The 24207-nt window shown below is 34.3% G+C and overlaps 1 protein-coding gene across 16 annotated transcripts in view; it reads left to right on the forward strand.

The window, feature by feature from the left end:
- Window positions 1-24207, forward strand: part of PDS5B (PDS5 cohesin associated factor B) — a 194240-nt gene that overhangs the window by 143646 nt on the left and 26387 nt on the right. For all 16 annotated transcript variants that reach the window (XM_070577953.1, XM_070577957.1, XM_070577967.1 and 13 more), the window contains 5 exons: window positions 2224-2347; window positions 4928-5086; window positions 17026-17094; window positions 18820-18956; window positions 21723-21846. In XM_070577953.1, the coding sequence (XP_070434054.1) occupies window positions 2224-2347; window positions 4928-5086; window positions 17026-17094; window positions 18820-18956; window positions 21723-21846 (613 nt within the window). The remainder of the gene's footprint in view (window positions 1-2223; window positions 2348-4927; window positions 5087-17025; window positions 17095-18819; window positions 18957-21722; window positions 21847-24207) is intronic.

Consider the following 24207-nt stretch of genomic DNA (forward strand, 5'->3'; position numbering starts at 1 on the left):
TCCTATCAGTATATTTTGCATTTCAGGTATTATATGTTTCATATTTAGTAGTTCCATGTGGGTTGTTTTTTAATGTAATTCTTCTTGTTTTTTTTTTGATGAGGGAGATTGGCCCTGAGCTAACATCTGTTGGCAATCTTCCTTTTTTTGGTTGAGGAAGATTGTCACTGAGCTAACATCTGTGCCAGTCTTCCTCTGTTTTGTATGTGGGACCCCACCATAGCATGGCTTGATGAGCTGTGTATAGGTCTGCGCCTAGAATCCAAACCCACGAACCCTCGGCCACCGAAGTGGAATATGCGAACTTAACCAGTACACCACTGGGCCAGCCTCTTTAGTATATTTCTTATCTGTTCTCATCATGTTCTTGTTTTCTTCTTACCTTCTTGAGCATATGGAGCATATTTAGAACTGCTATTTTAATGTCTTTGCTAATTTCTGTCACGTGTGCCATTTCTGGGCCTGTTTGTATTGATTAATTTTCTCCTGGTTATATATTACAAGGTCTTTCTACTGTGGCTGGTAGAAACATGAATTATTACCAGCCCTGTGTGTGTTAGGGAACTTTTTGGCTCACTGCTTTCCACTGTTCTTTTCCTGGTCTTGGGTAGTTTTTTCTTATGCATAGCACTGATCGTTAATCAATTAAAGACTCAAGGATACCCCTCTTTGGATTTCCAGAAGTCAAGCTCTCTTTCTCTCTTTGTAGCTTCCTGCTCTGTGTTACTCTGCTCTAGCAATTGTAGCTGCCTTGGCCCTCCTAAAGTCCCATCTCTGTCTCCCTCAGCTCTCTGTGACCACCAGCCTCTGTTTGGATGACTTCTTGCACCACAGTCTAGAAACGACCTCCTTGCAGTAAGCAGGGGCAGATGTAAGGTTCTTCTAGTTTGTTTCCCATAGTTTAGGAATTATAGTACTGTGCTGCCTATAGTCCAGTGTCTCAAATCTTTAACATATTTATCTTGTTTTCTACTTGTTTAAGGTAGGCGAGTAAATCCAGTCTCAGATATACTGTCATATTCTGAAGCAGAAGTCCTCTCAGTATACTTTTAATTTGTATTATTTTTTAAATGAGTGAAGGTAAATATCTTTTCACACATCACAGGGTAATTTGTATATCTTCCTTTGAAGAACTTTCTATTCTTTTATGTCCAACCCATTTTTCCATGATGTTGTTGATCTTTTCATTCTCTATTTGTAGAAGGTCTTTACATGCTAGGAGTATTAACCCTTTCTGTATAATATGAAATGCAAAATTTCCCCTGATTTTTTTTTTGCTGTTGATGTCTTTTGGGAGACTCTGTTATTGTAATGAGTTATTGTATCTCTAAATTCTTATTACTGGAGCACTGGGTTGGTATTGCACAAGGAGGATTCAGAAGTTGTTTTCGCTATGCGATGTTTGAATAATAGTTGAGCTAATAGATCCTGCTTTATTCAGTATTCATTTTAAGTTTTTATATGGTGGAATGATATGGAACATGAATGTTCTTCCAGATAGCTGCATAACTCACTTGCTACTTCCCTCAGAACTCTGCTCAAATGTTACTTTATCAGAGAGGTATTCTGTAACCACTCTATTTAAAATTGTAACACTCTCACACACCCCTCCCCATTCCCTATCCCTGTGCTCTTTTTCTGTTTTTTTCCTCTATAGCAGTTATTGCAATTTGACATAACACATATTTTGCTAATTTATATATTATCATTTGTCTTGTCCCTAATATGCTGCTAGCATGAAGGCAAGGATTTGGGACTATTTTAATAGTGCCTGGCGCATAGTAAGCACTCACTTTGTATTGGTTAAAAAATCAGATTTCCTTGTATTTAGATTGTTCTGGTACAGGGTGAGAGATGAATTGGAAGAGGAAGAGACTTGAGAAAAAAAGAACAGTTTAGGTCCTTTTCCAGTGGTCTTATGTGTAAGGTAGCTGGAGTGATGCCAGTGAAAAGGCTAATGGGAATGACATTAAAAAGAAGAAATGGGTCACCATCCTTTTTTGTATTTATAATTGTTAAGTAAAAAGGAGGAAAATGGATTATATGTTTAGTATAGATATTTGTAAAGGAAAATTATAGATTGAAAATGTTTCTGAGTAGATGTTGTGACTTGTTTTGTTCTTACAAACATTACTTAAAAAATACAAACATTTGAGTATCTAGTGGAAGTCATATTGATTTTTCTGGCTTATTGTTTTTCTTTCTTTCTTTTTCTTTTTCTAGAGCTTTGCTTCCTGTTTTGCATCACAAATCTAAAAAAGGACCCCCCCGTCAAGCTAAATATGCCATTCATTGTATCCATGCGATATTTTCTAGTAAAGAGACCCAGTTTGCACAGATATTTGAGGTAAAGAGAAAAAAATTTTTTGTTTCAAATGTTATTGTTAAAAAGTAAATGTTATTGATGTTACAGAATGTTCACATTTGGAGATACATCGTTTTTTAGTGTATTTTCAGAATTTGAATCATTATACTGAATATTGATCAGTGGTTAACATGGAAATATCTGATTATTCAGATGTTTAATGCTAACTCAAATTCAGAAATCAAACAATTGTATAATATTTGACATTACTTTATGCTTTTAGTATTAGGAAACTATTTTTCATTAATAAGTAATTATATATAAAGTCATACTTATTGATAATAGGTAATAGATGATTATTTTGTCAGTTTACAGGTTTGAAAATTAATCTCTGTTTATGAGATACTACTGAAGTGTGGGGTTTGTAAATCAATACTAATTGGTAATGTAAAGTAAATAAGTTTATACTTTAATGACTGACTTAATTTTATGTCAGATTAAAGTGTCTTTTCAATATATATTTCATATTTTTTCTACACTTTAAATTACCCTTTCTATATAAGCATTGTCATTTTATTGCAATCTATTATAATCAAGGGCTATCTTGAGCATTCTTATTGCAAATAGAAGATAAGCAAAAAATCTGTAAAATGCTGTCTTATAATTTTAGTTCAGTAGCTTTGAGTGAAGTCAGAACAATCTGGAAATTAAGCTGAAGCTACCTAGCATAAATACTTTGACTTATTATCTCTGTTCTAGAAACATTTGTGCTAATTTTGTTATATTTTCATGTAGTGTTATGTTAAAGACCTGCAGGAGGAAGAAAAGTAGCTTTCTTTGTCTTTCTGACAGCATCTTTGCTGTAGATAGCAAATAATTAAGTTTAAATTTTGTGCATTTTGGGGTGGAGGTATTTTCTGTAGTCTGGTTTTGTATATGAGAATGACTTCAATGACTTCATTTTGAGTTATCAAAAACCTTTGTTTTTCTTGATTAATCTTTTGTTCCTTTAAATTATGGTGATGAGGATAATGCTGATAATAACTTGAATTTGTAGGATACTTTTATTTTCATTTTGATATTATATCTGTTATTTTATTTCATCTTTATAAGAACCTAACCTGTAATCCTTCAGCATGCAAGGATGGCTGTTTTTCTGAGAAAAGGTTTTATAGAGGCCTTTATGAGGTTACTAGTAATCCAGGGTCTGGCCATTAATTTTGCTGTTTCAGAAGTGATTTTATCATCTGATTGTGAAAAATTGTCACAGTCATTATAATAATTAAAAGAACTATTTACACTATCAGATTTTTGTTTATAATATAAACAACAAGCTAGCACTTAGGCATGCAGTGGGACTATTGAGGGAAGTCATCAAGGATAGCAAGAAGGAAACTCATTTAAATGTACTTTGGACTAAGTGAAGCCTCATGTTGCCCTAATATGTTGGGAAAGAACAGTTTTATATTGTTTTTCAAGCCTGAAATTCTTGGTGTTCAGTATGGGAGGATAGAGCATCAACTCTTGATTAAAATGTGTCATCAAAATTTCTGATAGATAATATATGTACTTGCTTCAAAATCAAAAGATAGCAAAGCAACTATCCAAATAGTAAATAGTAAAAAGTTCTCTCCGCTGTCACCCCAGCCCTGTATCCCCAGCCATCTAGTTCCTTTTCCCAGTGGCAGTCAGTATTATCAGTTTCTAATATACTTTGCTGGAGAGATTTTATTCATATACAAGTAATATAAATACATATTTTGTCCCTTTCTCCCTCCCCTTATGCCAGTGCTAGCATACTAGAGTCACTCTTCTGATTTTCCTATTTTAAACATTTAACAATACATTTAAAATATCATTCTATATGAGTATATGAGGAGCCTCATTCTTTTGTTATGGGAAAATACATGTAAATGGTTGGGTTTCCCATCAGAATAACAAAGATAGTTTTATTTGTTATAATACTTAATATTTGATGCTCTAAAAATCCACAGAAATGCATGTGACTGTACATAATAAAAGCTTATTTCTTGCTCCTGAAAAAAGTCCAGTTGGGTGTTCGGATTGCATTCTAATCGGTGACTTAGGCACACAGACTATTTTTGACTAGTGACTTTAAGTTCCACTGGATCCTTGGTATTAAGCCAGCCAGTGAGTAAAGAGAGAGAATGTGGAGAAGACACACTGCTCATACCTGCCACAGTGCAGGCATGGCGTTCCTCACTTTCACTGCCATTCTGTTAACCATAACTTACTCACATATCCTCGCCTAACTGCAGAGGAGGCTGCTTATACAGTCATCCTTATGCCCAGGAAGTGCATGGTGGTGAGCTCTGGCAGTCTCTAACATATTCATGTATGTGCTCATAAAATATATGATACATAGTATGATTCTCTATGCTGAAATGTTTCTTTACCTACCTCTAAAATATGACTTGGGCAAAACCAAAAATATTTAAATGTGATGCCTTCTAGATATAAATAACCTGTAGAAGTTTAGATGTAAGCTTGAGCTACTACTTATACACTGTATGTATATTGAAAGTTTTGTAGTGTTTTAAATTTGAAGATGACATTTGCATATCTATGGAATTGAATATGTTTTCCTTTCCTCATTTTCAGCCTCTGCATAAGAGCCTAGACCCAAGCAACCTGGAACATCTCATAACACCATTGGTTACTATTGGTCATATTGCTCTTCTTGCCCCTGATCAATTTGCTGCTCCTTTGAAGTCTTTGGTAGCTACTTTCATTGTGAAAGATCTTCTTATGAATGATCGGGTAATTTTTACTTTTTAGACTTGTGTTCTTCCTTATGTTACCTTCTAAAATTTTATACAACAAAGAGAGAAGTGAAAAGACATAAACAACACTTCACGTGGCTGCCTTATTTTACATTTTCTTGTTTTTTAACATGCTGTAACTCCATTATAAGTAAAATAAGATTGAAACATCTCTTCAGTTGACCATAGGCATGTGACCTGATATACATTCCTTGATAAATACAAAATATCACCTGATTCTGTCTGTTTCAACTTTGCAGGGGTTTAATTTTTGTAATGACATCTATTTTTAAAAAAATGGGAAAACTGACTAGCTAGTTGACAGTATGGCTGTCATGACAGTAGTTGTTCCTTTACCTACATACAGTAGAGAATTAAGAGTCCTGGGAGAAAACATTGGAAAGAAGTAATGGTTTTGTCTGTCTCCAGTTTCTGAGTATTTGGGGCAGGATGTGTTTGGTTGTGGGAGAATTTGATCCCTCACATGGAGTTTTATGCATGTGTGGTGTGTGTGTGTGTGTGTGTGTGTGTGTGTATACTGTGTGTATATGTGTGTGTCTGCTGTGTTCTCAGGGCTGTACTAGGTTCTTTGGAGAATGAAAAGAAATATGAGATAAAGTTTCTTCTCTTAAAATATAGTTACAACTCTTGAAATGTGTAGCTATATTATCATGTTTCATATCCATCATTATTCTTAACATCCTATTAATACATTTTAATACTATTAATACTTTTAAACTAATTGGTAATGGAAAAATAGTTTGTGGAGATACTAGTCAAAATAATTGTATATATTAGATATCTAATGATTTGTAGCTGTTTAACTTCGTTGACTAGAGCCTTGTGATTTGGAGACCAAAGGCCTGTATTAATTACCATTGTCTACCAGTTCCTCTGGCTGTGTCCTTCAGCTGTCTCTCTCACTTTTTCTTCCCCTAAGTTCAGTATTTCATATATGTTCTTTAGGTCTTGTTTGCCAATCATGTGTTTAGGTTTTCTGTATCCTTAATGTTTTATTTTCTTTAATGAAAAAATTTTATTAAGATAAAACATACCAGAAAAACACACACTTTATAAGATTACGGTTCATTAAGTTATCACAATTGGCATTTTCAACTAACCAACTATCCAGGTAAAAAAACACAATATTACCAGCATCCCAAAAGCATGCTGTCTCTTTTTCCTGTTATTAGCTCGTCCCTGTTCCCTGAAGGTAACTGTTATTCCAGCTTCTAAACATGTAAATTAGCTTTACTTGTTTTTGAAGTTTTATAATTGGAATCACACACAGTAAATCTTTTATGTCTGGCTTCCTTCCCTCAATATTATGTTTGTGAGATTAATCCATCTTGTTGTGTATAGCAGTAGTCTGTTCATTGCTGTATAGGATTTCATTGTTTTTTTATACCATAATGTATCTGCTCTGTTGCTAGACATTTAGCTATTTTCAGTGTTAAGTGAATACTGCTGTTACGGATATTCTTTTACATATTTTGTGCACTTATGTATGTATTTCTGTTGTAATTGCTGCATTGTGGGGGTATGTATAAGTTCAGTTTTAGATTTTGCCAAATGGTTTTTCAAAGTGATTAAACCAATTAACATTCCTATATGTGCTGCATGAAAGTTCTAGCTGTTCCATTTCCTTGTCTGAACTAGATATGCAAATCTTTAACGTTTTAGCCATTATATGAATGTGTAATGAATGATATGTTCTTGGGTACTTCTTCCTATGTGTATTGACATTTTGGCTGTCCTCTTTTGTGAAGTGCTTGCTCAAACCTCTTCCACATTTTTCTATTAAGTTGTCAATCCCTCTCTTATTCACTTGTAAGATTTCCTTGTATATTCTGTTGGCAAGATGTTTTGCAAATTTCTTTTCCTGCTTTGTAACTTGCCCTTTTACTCTCTTAATGGTATTTTTTGATGAACAGAAGTTCTTAATTTTAATAAAACCCATTTTATCGATTATTTTCTTTTTGATTAGCACTTATCTTGTTTGTCTTTTTTTGCCTACCCTAAGGTTGTGAATGTATTCCCTGTGTTATTTTCTAGAACTGTGCTAGTATACTAGGCACTAGCCACATGTAACTATTTAAATTTAAGTTTAAACTAAAATATAATTATAAATCTGTTCACACCTTTCAAGTACTTAATGGCCACGTATGTCTAGTAATGAACAGCACAGAACATTTCCACTGTCTTAGAAAGTTCTGTTGGCTATTGTTGCTCCAGAAGCTTTATTGTTTAACTTTTCACGTTTAATCCTATAATCTACTTGGAATTGATTTTTGTATATGGTATGAGGTCATTGTCAAGATTGAGTTTTATTTCTGTCTGACTCAGCACCATTTATTGGAAAGACTGTCTTCCTGTTGCTTTTTGAAAAACATTGAGGTGAAATTCACGTAACATAAAATTAACCATTTTAAAGCGTACAGTTCAGTAGCATTTAGTACATTAACAGTGTTGTGCAACCACCAGCTCTATTTAGTTCCAGATCATTTTCATGAAGCAGTTACTCCCCATTTCTGCCAACCCCTGGCAACCTCCAGTCTCCTTTTTGTTTCAATGGATTTACCTATTCTGAATATTTCCTGTAAATGGGATCATAAAATATGTGACGTTTGGTGTCTGACTTCTTTCACTTAGCATAATGTTTTTGAGGTTCATCCACATAGTAGCATGTATCACTACCTCATTCCATTTTATAGCTTAATATTTTGTGTATGTGTGTATCACAATTTGTTTATCTATCCACTCATTGATGGACATTTAGGTTGTTTCCACCTTTTGAATATTGTGAATGGTGCTTCTGTGTGTTGTGTCTGGGTAATTGTTTGAGTACCTGTTTTTAGTTCTTTGGGGTTATTTACCTAGGAGTAAATTTACTGGATTATATGGTAGTTCTATGTGTGACTTTTTGAGGAACTGCCAAACTGTTTTCCACAGTGGCTGCACCATTTGGCCTTCTTACCAGCAATATGTGAAGGTTCCAGTTTCTTCACATCCTTGCCAACTTGTTATTTTCCATTAATTTGATTATAGCCATCGTAGTGAGTGTGAAGTGCTATCTCATTGCAGTTTTGATTTGCAATTCTCTAATAACTAATGATGTTGAACATCTTTTAATGTGCTCATTAGCTATTTGTTTATCTTTCTTGGAGGAATCACTATTCAAGTCCTTTGTCCATGTTTTTGTTGGTTTGTTTGTCTTTTTCTTGAGTTGTAATAGTTCTTTATATATTCTAGATACAAGTCTCTTATCAGATGTTATAATTTGCAAATATCTTCTCCCATTCTTTAGGTTGTCTTTTCACTTAAAAAAAAGTTGTCCTTTAATTCTTTTTATTGAGATATAATTGACGTATAATGTTATATTAATTTCAGCTTACTAATTATATATAAAATGTATTTGTATATATACATTGTGAAATGATCACCCTAGTAAATCTAATTAATAGCTTACCACACAGTTAACAATTTTTTTCCTGTGATAAGAAGTTTTAAGATGTTTTCTTAGCAACTTTCAAATATACAGTACAGCCACTTATACAATACAGTTAACTATAGTCATACTGTACATTACATTCCATGACTTATTTATTTTATAACTGTAAGTTTGTACCTTTTGACGTCCTTCAACCATTTCACCCATCTGCCACTGCCTGCCTCTGGCAGCTACCAGTCTATTTTCTATATCTATGAGTTGTGTTTTTTATTTTTATTGATTATTTGACTCTGAGCTAACATTTGTTGCCTATCTTCCCCTCTCTTTTTTTTCATTTCTCCCCAAAGCCTCAGTACATAGGTGTATATTATAGTTGTAGGTCCTTCTAGTTCTTCTCTCTGAGCCACTGCCACAGCATGGCTACTGACAGATGAGTGGTATAGTTCTGCGCCCAGGAACTGAATGTGGGCTGCCGAAGTGGACTGTGCCAAACTTTTAGCCACTGGGCCATCAGGGCTGGCTCTGTTTTGGGTTTTTTTTTTCAGATGCCGCATATAAGAGAGATCATATGGTATTTGTCTTTATCTGTCTGACTTATTTCACCTAACATAATGCCCTTAAGGTCCGTCCATGTTGTTGCAAGTGGCAGGATTTCCTTCTTTTTTATGGCTGAATAATATTCCATCTTGTATATATGCCACGTTTTCTTTATTCATTCATCCATCAATGGACACTTAGGTTGTTTCCATATCTTGGCTATTGTAAATAATGCTGCAGTGAACGTAGGGATGCAAATACTTTTTTAAGTTAGTGTTTACGTTTCCTTTGGATAATGCCCAGAAGTGGAATTGCTGGATAATATGTAATTGTATTTTTGATTTTTTGAGGATTCTCCATACTGTTTTTTGTAGTGGCTGCACTAATTTACATTCCCACCAACAGTATAGAAGGATTCCCTTTTCTTCACATCCTTACCAACATTTGTTATTTCTTGTCTTTTTGATAATAGCCGTTCTGACAGGAGTGAGGTGACGTCTCATTGTGGTTTTGATTTGAATTTCCCTGATGATTAGTGATGTTGAGCACGTTTTCTTGTACCTGTTTGCCACCTATATGTCTTTGGAAAAATGTTATTCAGATCCTCTGTCCATTTTTTAATTGGACTTTTTTGCTGTTGAGTTGTATGTGTTCTTTATATATTTTGGATATTAACCCCTTATCAGATAGATGATTTACAAATATTTGCTCCTATTCAGTAGGTTGCCTTTTCATATTTTGGTGTTTTTATTTTCTTGATACTGTCCTTTGATGCACAAAAGTTTTAAATTTTGATAAAGTTCAACTTACTTATTTTTTGTTGCTTGCATTTTTGATTTCACATCTAAGAATCCATTGCCAAATCCGAGGTTCTGAATCTTCCCCACTGCCTTTTTTTTTTTTTTTTGGTAAGGAAGGTTCACCCTGAGCTAACATCTGTTGCCAATCTTCCTCATTTTTTTTTTTTTTTGCTTGAAAATATTAGCCCTGAGCTAACATCTGTGCCGATCTTCTTCTGTTTACGTGGGCTGGCCCTACAGCATGGCTGATGTGTGGAGTAGGTCTGCGCTGGGATCCAAAGCCGCGAAGCCAGGGTGCCAAAGCAGGGCACACGTGACTTTAACCACTTGGCCACGGGGCTAGCCCCCACCCCACTGCTTTTTACTGTTACTTTTATTCTAAATCACATGTACATATTCTGCTCTATTATGTTTCACACTGTCTTAATTATTATAACCAGTTTTGATAGCTAGTAGCTTAAATCCTCCAAATGTCATTAATGACAAGTGCTGCTGCTGTTGCTACTTCATCATCATCATCTTCAGGATTGTTTTTGCTATTCTTAGCCTTTTGTATTTCTATCTAAACTTTAGAATCAGCGTGTCAGTTCTTCCTGTACCACTCCTCCCCAACATATACCATACCTGGCTGGAATTTTGATAGGAAGTGTATTGAAGTATAAATTTGAAGGTAATTTTTATCATTATAATACCACCTTCCATTCCATGAACATGGTATTATAATCCTGAGCTTTCCATTTTGTGAAGATGATATGTGTCTTAGGTAGTTTTCTAAGGGTAATGTTTTCTCTGGGTGTTGTTTCTTAAATTTTGGTGTAGAGATCTTGCTTATCTTTAAGTGTGTTTGTAGACATTTTATGCGTCTTTTTTTTTTTTTGAGGAAGATTAGTCCTGAGCTAACATCTGCTGCCAATCCTCCTCTTTTTGCTGAGGAAGACTGGCCCTGAGCTAATATCCATGCCCATCTTCCTCTATTTTATAGACATTTTATGCTTTTTGATGCTATTGTAAGTAATACAATTTTAATATTTATTGTCTGATTGCTTATTGTCTGATTGCTTATTGTTGGCATATAGATATAATATTACTTCTTTTTATGTTGACTTTGTATCCTGGGATTCTGTTAAAGACAATGTTTAAAACTATTAGTTTTTGCATTCTTTTGGGTTTTCTCCTTTCACAGTCATGTCAATTGTTAATAATGACAGCTTTGGTTTTTTTCTATTCCTTTCTTAATGCTTTTTATTTCTTTTTCCTTCCTTGTGCATTGGTCAGGACCTTCAAAACAATAGAAATCATCATAGCGGATATTTTTATCTCATTCCCAATCTCAGGGGGGAAAGATAGGCTAATAATTACTGATAGAGGACTGGAAAACTTCTCTAAATGGCTTACATAGAATATCGAACCCAGTTCTTACATATTTTCTGTCAACTTCATCTTTTAATTAGAATAGTTTGTTCACATGTAATGTAAATAGTGATTTTGTTAATTTGCCATCTAATTTTTATCTGTTCTATCATTTCTGTATTCTTTTTCTTTTCTTTCTTGCCCTATTTTTGATTAAATATTTTTATTTCATTTACCCCTTTACTGGCTTGTTTGTTTTACATTTTCCTTTTCTTTTAGTAGTTGTCCTGGAGATTACAACATGCACCCTTCCTTGACTTATTGAGGGCTAATATCAATTAGTCTGTTGTCAACTTTCAGGACAGCAGTTTCAGTACTCTAAGGGAATGTTAGAATACTTTAATTCCCTTTATTCTCTGATGCTTTTTGTGCTTGTTCACACAGGACCATTACTGTTGTTATTTTATACAGTTAACACTTATTTAGATTTACCAATGTATTTTCCCCTTTCTCTTGCTTTTCGTTTCTTTTTGTCTATGTGATGATTTTCTTTTTACCCAAAGAGTTAAAGTACTATTTCTTTTAGTGTGGATACCTGCTAATGAATTCTCGCAGTTTTTGTCTGTCTGAAAATGTCTTTGTTTTTCCTTCAATTTTTAAAGGATATTTTCTTCAGATTTAGATTTCTGGATTGGTGCATTTCCTCACCTCAATAATTTGAAGATATTATTCCATGATTTTCCATTTTCTTATCTTTTCTCTTGAAGTCGGCTGACAATCTTGTTCCTTTGAAGATTTTGTCTTTTTGCTGTGAATACTTTTAATCTGTACTATTTTGCATTGGATTCCAGTTTTACTGAGATGTATCTGGGTGTGCTTTTCTTTATATTTATCCTACTTGGGGTTTGTAGCTCTTCTTGAATGTATAGCTTTGATATCTTTCAGAAATTTTGAATGACTTTAGGGCATTATCTCCTCAAATACTGTCTCTGTTTAATATTCTTTTTACTCTTTTGCTGTAGTTCTATTTAAACACTCTAAACATACAATTTTTGTTTTTGCTGTGACCCAGCTATCTGACATACTTTTTCTGTTCTTTTCTGCCTCTCATGTTTTAGTTTTTGTTTTCTTCTGACCTGTCTTTGAGTTCACTAATTTCCTCTTCAGATCTATCTAATCTAATGTTAAGCCCATGCATTGAATTCTTAATCGCACTTATTCAATTCTATAATTTCCTTAGTTTTTAGTATAGCTTTTAGTTCCCTGCGAGAATTCTCATCTTGTCATTTAATAATTGAACATCTATAATTATGTTAAATTTTATATCTTTGAGCCTCAATATCTGGATCTCCTGTGGCTTTTTTCCCTCTCTCATCTGTTTTTTCTCTTGATTATTGGTCAAGTCTTGTCTTGCACGTGTTAGTTTTAATTGAGTGGTATACTTTGTGTATGAAAAATTGTAGAGATAATTTGAGATTCTGGAGGATTTTATAATTTTTTCAGAGAGGATTTATTTTTGCATCTGACAGACAGTTGAGCTGTTGTCAGATCACCTTCATCCAATCGCACATGCAGTGATTGGAAGCTGGGCTTCAGTTTTTGACAGATTCTTTTTCTGCTCATCTTTGTGTCTTGGGTGTGGTTGTTTGGGATCCACCCAAAAGTCTGGGGTGTTTAACAAGGACTCTACTTTTCACTGGGTCCAGAATTCCAGTTTTTTTCCTTTCAGCTCTCTGACATTGATGAAAGCATTGCTCAACCTCTCAGCCTCCCTTTCAGAAGCAGCTGTCCTTTGTATGAGAGAAGCAATCCTAGTGCCAGACTCAAATCTCTGGATTACTCTTTCTTTTGAAACATTGCCCTGCAAATTCTCACTGCTTTGGTAGCTCTCTGTTTCCTTCACGCCGATTTAAAAAAAATATTTTATCTACCCTCTCCATTTGTTCCAGTGGGAAGATAGGTTCAAGACAACCTAGTCAGCTCTTGTAAGAAACAGAGCCCCCTTTTACCTCTTTTAGTCCATTAATTTGTCTTATTCTATGTTATATTTGATATATACAAAGGAATGTATATATGTATATGGCATTTGTGTAACTTGTTTTATTATAATACAGTGAACACCTGTGAATTGTTAGCTCCTGGTGTTATTACTCTCCAAACTTTTTCTTGTTTCTTTCTTGCCTCAGGTAACCACTGTGAAGAATTTTGGGTTTATTAATTCCTGACTAAGACAAAACAGCACTTTACTGTATATCTCTCTATAAGCAACACACTTGTTTAGTTTTGCTTCTTCTTGAAGTTTGTAAGAGTTATATTATACCATATATATTTCTGGATGATTTGCTTTTATCATACACATTTGTTTCTTGGAATAATCCTTGTTATTAAATCTAGCTGTTGTTCATTCATTCATTACTCTGTATTATATCATTGTGCAAAATACCTCATAATTTATTCTCCTAGTGGACTTTTGGAATATTTCCATTTCTTTCCTCTTTTGCACAGTGTTCCTGTGAATGTTCTTACAGAGACCTCCTAATGCACAGAGCAAGAATTTCTGCAGGTTATATTCATATGAGTGAAATTGATGAATCAGTGTATATGCATATTTAACTTTTAGTTTTATTGCTGAATTATTTTTCAAAATGGTTGTTAAAACTTATTTTTCTTTCAGCAGTGTATAACACCCATTATTGTCAGTTTTCTTAATTTTTGTCCATCTAATAGATATAGTATCTTATTATACTCTTAACTGGCATTTCTCTGATTACTTTAAGTTTATATGTCTAGTCACCATTCATGTTGCCTCCTTTCTGAAATTCCTTTTGATGACTTTTGCCTTTATTTTCTGGGTTATCTTTTTCTCATAGACATTCTTTACACACATTAATACTTTTCAGGTACATGTTTTAATATCCTCATAAAATGCATAAAATCTCATTTATGGTGTGCATTTTTACGCCCTTTATGGTGTCCTTTGAAGAAAAGTTATTAATTTTAATGTAGCTAAATTTATCATTCCTTTCTTTTTGTAGTTAATGCTTTTTACATCTTATTTAAGAAATCTTTCCCTACTCCCGTGTCATAAAAATAGTCTCCCATATGTTCTTCTAAAAGTTTTAAGGTTTTCTTTTCACACAAAAAGTTTAATCTATCTGGAATTGATTTATTTGTTTGCTTTTTTGTATGCTATAACTTAAGGATTCCATTTCTTTTTATTCCCAGTACAATTTATTAGGATAACCAAGTTCCCAGTACAATGTATTGAATAATCTTTCCTTCCTCATCTTCTCTTGCACAACTTTGTTAGGTACTTTGGTTTTTAAAGTTATTATTTTTTGTTTGTGGTTGATTTGGGGAATTATTTTGTAGTTTTGATCTTATGTCCATCTTTCTTGCTAAACTCTTTTTGTTTTTAATCATATTTATGAAGAATGCCAGTTTTGATTTTTTTCTAATCCTTGAATATTTTGTCTATATATTTCCTCATATTTCTATGTGTATTTCTTATACTTTACCTTTTTTCATCTCAACTTCGTCTATCAGTTTTTGAAAGTTTTTCGAGTCTTTTGCTGTGATGATAAAGTTTTCGATCTTTCCTTTTTTTAAAATCATTTTTGTTTTGGTATATTTTGATACTAGCCTGCTAGTTGTACAAATGTTCATGAATTTTTTTTATCTTGTTGTAGTGGAAGATATAAAAAAAAAAGTACATTGCTATTCTGTTTACATGAGTATCCCATTTAAATCCATATCCCATGTAATGCTTTTCATCTTGACTGGTATATTTTATCATCCTGTTAATTTTAGTTTCTCTATCATTGGTTTTGCTGTATCTGTGTGGGGTTTTTCTTTCTTTCTTTTTTTTTTTTTTTTTGAGGAAGATTAGCCCTGAGCTAACATCTGCTGCCAGTCCTCTTCTTTTTGCTGAGGAAGACTGACTCTGAGCTGACATCCGTGCCCATCTTTCTCTACTTTATATGTGGGACGCCTACCACAGCATGGCTTTTTTGCCCAGCGGTGCCATGTCCGCACCTGGGATCTGAACTGGCGAACCCTGGGCTGCCGAAGCGGAGTGTGTGAACTTAACCGCTGCACCACTGGGCTGGCCCTGTGTGGTTTTATTTTACTGTTTTTGAACCCATCTGACAGTCTGTTGGTCTTATTTGTGATAACTTTTTTGTTTTTTTTTATTTGTAATTTATGCTGATTGAGTTTTTTCTTGTGAATTAAAGTTTTTAGTGGAGTATTATGTTTGAATAATTCTTTCAAAATGGCTTGTAATTTTGAAACTCTCCTCTGTCTTGGATTTCTGAAAATATTTTTCCCCTCATTCTTGAATACTGGAATTCTGTGCTTCAAGTCACTTGGCTACAGAAGAGTCAAACATTGTCTTTTGGCTTCTACTCCTGCAGCTGAGAAATCTGAAGTTGTTCTGATTCTTGCTCCTTTGTTGGTAGATTCCCCATGGAAGCTTTCGGAATCTTTTTGATATTCTTAGTTCAGAAATTTCATTTGAATGTTTCTAATGTGATTCCTTTTTCATTATTTTCACTTCATATTTTGAAGGCGCTTCTCAACTGAAAAATTGCATTGTAAGTTGTGTGTAAATCTTCAGCTTTATGTGTGTGGGGAGTTGGCCTTCTGGATATTGAGGGCACCTGTCCGTTGCCAGAGGTGTAGTTGAGGGGCTGTTTGATTTCTGTTTGCTAGTCCTCCTGGAAATCAGTCATGTCAGCTAGGGATACAAATAGAATCTCCAGTGTTCCAGGATTGCGTTCAGCTCTTTTGTTACCTTACTTTAATTTTCTGGCTGCCACCGCAAATTCACATCTCTCGATACCTGCAGTTTATCATCTCGCGATTATTCTGTGATTGTGTTGAAAAAAACTAAGTTTTTAGGAGGGTGTTTCCTTCTGTGCTTTTATGGAGATGTAAGCTCTCTAGCTCTATTAATTTTTCATTGTGTATTTTGTGTTTTTCAAAATTTTCCAATGGTTCTTGTTTCTTTTAGGCCCCTTTTATTTTCCACCCTTGCTAACTGGGATGTGTATATGTGTGTGTGTTGCCATTTTGGTGGGATTTAGGAAGAAAGATATTAATGCATGTTTTCTGTAACATCTTCAAGTGCAAACCTTCCTAATTTTTCCCCTTCTCAAGATTTTTTTTTTTTTTTTTTGGGAAAGATTAGCCCTGAGCTAACATCTGCCACCAATTCTCCTCTATTTGCTGAGCAAGACTGGCCCTGAGCTAACATCCTTGCCTATCTTCCTCTACTTTATATGTGGGACGCCTGCCACAGCATGGCTTGATAAGCAGTGCATAGGTCTGCACCTGGGACCCAAACCGGCGAACCCCAGGTCTCCAAAGTGGAACATGTGAGCTTAACCACTGTGCCACCAGGCAGGCCTCTCCCCTTCTCAAGATTTTTTGTATATACCTTTCCCTTGTTTAAGAACTACACTTTTTGGCTTCATTGATATTTATCCTAGTGCTTGCCAGCTGCCTTAAATAATTATTAGTCTCCAAAGGGGCTAAGGAAGGGAGTATATGTAAGAGGTTAAAGTCAGTCCTACCTCACACCTAGAAAGAACCAACTGGTGATGGATGTATAAGTGCTGTATGTGGGTGGTAGTGAAGATAGGCCTTTCAACCTTTTTGAATAATAGGGTTAGATGAGGTATTTTAGTCATATATAGTGAGTGTCACTGCAGCAGATAAAAATTTCATTTGTTCACTAAGTATTAATTAAACATGAGAATTCACATTCATGTTTTAAAGTCCTTAATTTTTGTTTAGCTTCCAGGAAAAAAGACAACTAAGCTTTGGGTTCCAGATGAAGAAGTTTCTCCTGAGACAATGGTCAAAGTGAGTAATATGCATAGATCTGTTGATTTTAATATATTTAATATATTTATTATTATAGGTGTTAAAATTCCTATTTCTGTTATAAAGCTATGACTATTAAAATCATTCAAGCTTTTATATTTATTGTATAACATTATCCCATGTGCTGAGAGAGTATAGGCAATAATGAGAAACTCGAGGCCTTGTTGGTAGCTGCACATAATCTAATTTGAGAAAAAAAGAATTTGACAACTGCCTTCAAGTTGCTGCTTCTTAGATATTGACCTTTTACTGGCAAAAGACAATGATGATTTTCCTATGTACATTCTGCTGTTTAGTACAGATGGTCATCCAGGTTTTAAGACACTCATGTTTTCCCTGGGATTTGATGAAACTTTTTATTTTGATTTAAAAAAAAAAATTCACCCTGTAATTCCTTGAATTAGGAATTACACATAAAAGATTGCTCATCACAGGGTTGGCCCAGTGGCATAGGGGCTAAGTTGGCATGCTCCAGTTCAGCAACCCAGGGTTCACAGGTTCAGATCCTGGGCATGGACCTAGCAGTGCTTGTCAAGCCATGCTGTGGCGGCATCCCATATGGAATAGAGGAAGATTGGCACAGATGTTAGCTCAGTAACAATCTTCCTCAAGCAAAAAGAGGAAGATTGGCAATAGATGTTAGCTCAGGGCCAGTCTTCCTCACCAAAAAAAAAAAAGAAAAGAAAAGAAAAGAAAAAAAGGAAGATTGCTCATCACTAGTGAAGAGAATATTGATTTCCTAAAACCATCTATTTAATCTGTAACCTAGTCCTCATCTTAGTCACTGCCCAAGGTGTGACAGCTAGGAACAAATATATTAAATATTGTTTTTCTAGTTGTAATTTCTTCTGAGTTCTTTCAGTGTATGTGTGTGTGTTTTTGTTTATATTTCATATTATGAACTACTTTTTCACGTTATTTCAGCTTCAGATTCTATTTCTGCAGACCTGTAGAGCAGCCCTTCCTTTTTAGCATCATTGAATGATGCTTGATACTTTTGAGTTCCAATATAAACCTGTTTTCTCAGCATTGGTCTCAAGCAGCAGTTTTATATAGTTGAGTGGCACTGGACTAGAAGGCAGGCCACCTGCACTTAAGTTCATGCTTACCAAATGGCCCAGGAAAGGACTCTTAATAGTGTCTGCCACATGCCACTGTTCAAGACCCAGTAAGGTCTTGAGCCTTAGATCTGTAAAGAGCTAAGATAATATGTGAAAAAGAGATAATATACACCCCTTTGGAAAGAGTTGTTGCACACATTAAAGGCAGTAACAGCTTTTAAAGTATTTAAGTACTTCATAGTTATAAACTGTAGTACAGATGTGAGATAGTCTCTCGTAGGCACAAGAGTGAATAATTAGCAGTTAGGAACTTAACTTTTCTGATTAGAGAATTTAGCATGATGTTACTGTGGGTTCTAAAGGGTAGAATGTATGTTGAGGAAACATTGAAAAAAATAAAAGCAAAAGGAACCCGTCTTTACTTAAATCATTCGTCACTTGCCTATGGGGGGAGACATCTTTAATTTAAAACATTCAAAATTATCATCATTTTTGCAGAAAAGAATAATTCTTTTTTTGTTTCCTTAAAAAGGATCCATTAAAAATATTTCTTCATTTTTTTAAAGGATATTATAGAATTTCTTTAAAATATTTTTCTTTAAAATGTAGCAGTGTTTTATTTGTCAATTTGTCTTTTACATAGATTCAGGCTATTAAAATGATGGTTCGATGGCTACTTGGAATGAAAAATAATCACAGTAAATCAGGAACTTCTACCTTAAGATTGCTAACAACAATATTGCATAGTGATGGTGACTTGACAGAACAGGGGAAAATTAGGTATGTAATTACTATTTCAAAATCCTTTGAATTGCACAATATTTCAACATCTGATGTAATTGTTGAGTGGTGTTTCTTTTTAAAAAATTGGTATTGCTTTGTAGGTATGCATGTATTTTTATTGTAATATGTTTTGTACAGTGGTTATTTCAAAATGGCATTCACGTGTGGTGCAGGGTACTGCTATATATCGTACGTATTTTAAACAAAAGAGACTTACTTTTTTGAATATCTGATGTGAAAATGTTAATGTACCAATCAATAACTGATGTTTTACATTCTCGTTAATGTCTAAGGAAAAAGAACACACTAGGTAGAAGGCAATTTACTGACTCTGTTTTCAGAAGTATAAATATATGAAAATTTAAAAATGTACTTGATGTAAATTATTTAAACCACTTCTTTGTTCTATTTGAAAGATGTAGGATAGTATAGTGATTGAAAACATGGACTCTGGAGCCCAGATTCAAATCCTGGCACCACCACTTACTAACTAGGTGACCTACAGCAAGTTACTTTAACCTTTCTGTACAAAATAAAGATGATGATTATACCTCATCTATGAAAGAGAGATAGTGATTATACCTATATCATTTAGCTATTATGATAATTAATTAAGTTAGTATATTTAAGGCATTTAAAACACAACCTAGCACATAGTAATTACAAGTATTGATGGTGTAGTGGTTATTATGTCAAGGTTAGCTGAAATTTTGTCCACTATGAAAACACAAGTGCCGTTTATTGCCTCTTATTGGTAATAAAAAATATGAGAGTATCTTTCTCTCTTTAATCTATCTATCTTAAAGACTTTTATAACAAAATAGAAAAAGGTGACTACCAGGAGCCTTCTACCTTTCCATCTTCATTTCTGTTCTTAGATGTTTTGCTCATGCCACACTTTTTGCATCAAATGTTAACAGTGGCACATCCTTCTCAAACAAATTAAATAAAAATAAAACCTGGTAAACCATTCCATGTGTAGAACTCATCTGCCTACCTTCTTTCAGTCTAATTAGTTTCATCACCTCTCTACTCTCATAATTTATATATGCCACTGTTTAGGATTTACATCATAATTGGAGAAGAAAATTTTCCTTAGTATTAATACATTTTGTCTCTAAAATTTATTATTTGCATTATTTTTGTGCATATTTTAAAGATCTCATCTCATCTGTTTTTATTCATGGCATTCTTTAACAAAATCAAATGTATACTTGAATTCTGCACATGCGTGCGAATTACGTTGGTTCTGCATTTTTGAACCAGGCTTTATATAGAAACCTGGACTTCAAAAACTTAGTTGTAAAGCATTTATTTATTTTTATTAATACTAAATCAACTCCAATGAGAAAAATAGACTTTCTTTTAGCAGTGCTTGAGTGATTTACCTCATGATAGCTACTTGGAGTATTGCTTTGATAACTGAAAAGCACCTCTGGGACATGTAACTTCAGAACCTTATTAATGTTGGCATGCATTCAGTCAGTATTTTTACATAATTCTTAAAAATTTAAAGCAGGGACCTTAAGCCAACTAGATGATTAGATTTTGGAAAAGTAAGGCTGTGTCTTTTAAACTCTAGGTGCTGTATAACTATGATAGACACATATTTGTTGTATGAATATTGAATAATAATCTTTTACTCTGGAACTACATAGGAGAGTCTAATTAAGAAGTTACAACTTTCCCTCCTTTCGTTAGTCTAAGATCCCTGTAATTCATCTAATATGTCACTATAGAGTCACATGCTACATAATGACATTTTGGTCAGTGATGGACAGCATATGTGATGGTGGTCCCGTAAGATTAGTACCATATAGCCTAAGTGTGTAGTAGGCTATACCATCTAGGTTTGTGTAAGTACACTCTGATGTTCGCACAAGGACTAAATCACCTGACGGCACATTTCTTGTTAAGACATGCTGCTTCATGTGACTGTATTAGAAAGGCTTATTTAGATGTATTTACTAGTCAAGAATTTACTAATCTTTCGAGTGTGTCCCACTTAGCAGAAGTTTTCTTTCCTTAAATTTGAAAGGTGTGTCTTGGGTCCAGCCCTGTGGCGTAGTGGTTGAGTCTGTGTTCTCTGCTTCAGCATCCCAGGGTTTGAGGGTTTGGATCCTGGGTGCAGACCTGCACCCCACTCATTGGGCTGTGCTGTGCTGGTGTCCCATACACAAAATAGAGGAAGATTGGCCATAGATGTTAGCTCAGGGCCAACCCTTCTCACCAAAACAAAACAAAAAAAAGAGCCTCTTGGTAGTATTTGAAAAGTTGAATTCTGGTTAAAAACAGTAATGTTTTATCCACTACATCTGCTTTCATTATACTTTTGCACCTAGCACAGTAGTTTTAGTTGATCGATTAGAAAGTTAGGACATTTTTATGCCTAATCTATAAGTAAACACATTCCTTCCTGCGCCCCACCCCCCCCAACAAAAAAATTTGTGGTGGAAGACTTATGTCCTAACAACTAAACATACAAATAGATTTGTTCTAGGCTTGGGTGAAAGCTATTTTGTGTAGGATGAGAGAATAATTAAGTGACTTTACCATAGACTTAACATTCAGGAGAAGAATTCTGTAGTGTTAGACACTATCTTCCAAAGTTAAGTAAACATAATCTGGTGTTCAGTATCACTAAATTGTTTTCCACTTTTTTTTGACCAGAGGAATTTTTACAAAATTAGATATACAAAGTAGAAATGTTTTTGTGCAGATATTTAGAAATCTAATTTACGTTCTTTCTTGCTTATTTTTCAGTAAACCAGATATGTCACGTCTGAGACTTGCTGCTGGGAGTGCTATTGTGAAGCTGGCCCAAGAACCCTGTTACCATGAAATCATCACATTAGAACAGTATCAGCTATGCGCATTAGCTATCAATGTAAGGAAAATGACTAGATTGGACGTGACTCTTAATGGTCTCTTTGACTTTTAGGAAGAAGAATGTCCACCATGATATAGAGATAAAAATCTTGAATGTTTCTGTCACCTTTTGAAAAATTTATGCATGAGAAACATTTTAGAGTTGTAAAACTCATTTGAATTTTTGGTTGCTAACATAGTACAATTGATTCTTGTTATTTGCAGTCGTTCTGTTCTACAAAGTCACCCTAAGCACTGACATAGCAAATACTGGACCATTACTCATAGGGGAATTACAGGATGGTGGTCCTGCAAGCCTCTGCTCACACTTTTGTCAGTCGATTAATAATAGCTCTGTTTTATGTGTGTTTCTGTTTTAGCACATCTCAGTTAATCTATGCTTGTTTCATTAACATTGAGCTCTGTTAGCTCATGCTCGGATGAGCTTATGTAGCACACATACTTTCTTGATAAGGCACATCACAGCCTCCTTGCTCTTAGGAACACCAAAACAGCACTTCAGCACTAGTGAGCTATGTGAAACAACAAAATCACCAACAAAAAGCGGAAAAGGTGGCACTAAATAGACTGCCAGAAGGACCCTGTTTATAATATTAGACCTGAAACAAGAACGCAGAGTGTTTCCTTGTTCAACCTCAGCTAGGACATGTGTCAGAAGATTCAAATGTTTTGCTGCTCTGTGCATTTACTTGCAAATGACTGTCAAAGCACTGCAAGTATTGATTTTGGGGTTACGCATAAATTTTAGTGGGTAGGTAAATTCACAAATTCGTAATGTGTAAATAATGAGTATTCAATATATTTAATTCTTGAAAGAAGAAAACTCAGAAATTGATGGTATAGATTAATTTCAGGTCAGAAGCATTCCTTATTACTCAGTGAATTAAATTTTCAAATTATTTACAGTGATACTAACGGATTCATATTCCAGTCTTACAAATTTCATATTAGAGTAACATAATATTTAAACTATATCTCTTTAGAAGTTTTTAGCATCATTGAGAAAATTTTTAAAGAAAAGATTTCCATAATGGTAAATACGACATTCTGATATGAGTTTTTCATTCATAATTTGGCTATTTTATGCTTAGTTTTCCTGTTTTTTCCAAGCAGTCTTGTGTATAAGAATTTCGCGTTTATTTCAGAGATTATTGTAATTTTCCTCTTCATTCTCCATTCCTTCTACTGCTTATTTAAAAGTTGCTGCTTGTGTATAACTCCTAGACATAAATAATTCTCTGTTTTTTAATTGTAATCATTTTGTCAATTTCTTGTACTTCAGTCTTTATTAGAAATCCTGTTTATGTTTGTTTTAGTTTTGGTGGTGTTATTCAGATATTAGACTAAACCATTTGAGAAATGAGATTTTGGGGAGTCTGTAATTTCCTTTTTGGTTTTCCTCATTTAATTTTGGAGATAATCTTATTTTGCAAGAAAGTGAAAATTGCTTAAAAACTATTTATTAAATTTCTTAGAGGAGAACAACCGTATTAAACTGGTAATACTTGCAGTGTGTTGATTTATCAGGTTCTTGGTCTGATATTTCTTAGGGTGTTGGTGCTAACAGTATTGAAGTGGAAATTAAAAAAAAAGTAAGTATGGAAATATGTAAAAAGAGATGGGCTTTATTTGAAATTTACTCTGTGTAAAAAGTATGTGCAAACCATTAGTTAAATGTCCACTGTGTTTGAAAGCATCCACACGTTAACTTCTAGAGACTTTCTTTTGTACCACAATATTTGTTATATATTACTATCTCAATCACCAAATTTCTAAGGTGAGAAGTTCAGATCTCCTGAGTTTTAAGATTGCTTTGGAATTCTGTTGACTGAAACATATGTTAATGGATAAAAGTTAATTATTAGCATATTCTCACAACTTACAAACATCCAAGGTTATCCTCTTCTAAACAAAACTTTTTCCTAATTCTGCTATTCATGGAAACCACATTCCTATCTCTTCCTTTTTTTTTTTTTTTTTAAAAGATTTTATTTTTTCCTTTTTCTCCCCAAAGCCCCCCCCGGTACATAGTTGTGTAATCTTCGTTGTGGGTGCTTCTAGTTGTGGCATGTGGGACGCTGCCTCAGCGTGGTTTGATGAGCAGTGCCATGTCCGCGCCCAGGATTCGAACTAACGAAACACTGGGCCGCCTGCAGCGGAGCGCGCGAACTTAACCACTCGGCCACGGGGCCAGCCCCTATCTCTTCCTTTTAAACCTCTAACCCTCGAGAAAGAGTAATCCAATTTTTGTCTCTCTTACCCTTTTATCCTCTCACTCCTCACCACTCATTCTTTGGCATTTGCCTTCCAAAAATGCTCTGTTAAAATTCCCATAATTCAACGGTCTTAGCCTTTACTG

This window comes from Equus przewalskii, chromosome 16 (genome assembly GCF_037783145.1).
Source record: "Equus przewalskii isolate Varuska chromosome 16, EquPr2, whole genome shotgun sequence".
Classification (NCBI taxonomy): Eukaryota; Metazoa; Chordata; class Mammalia; order Perissodactyla; family Equidae; genus Equus; species Equus przewalskii.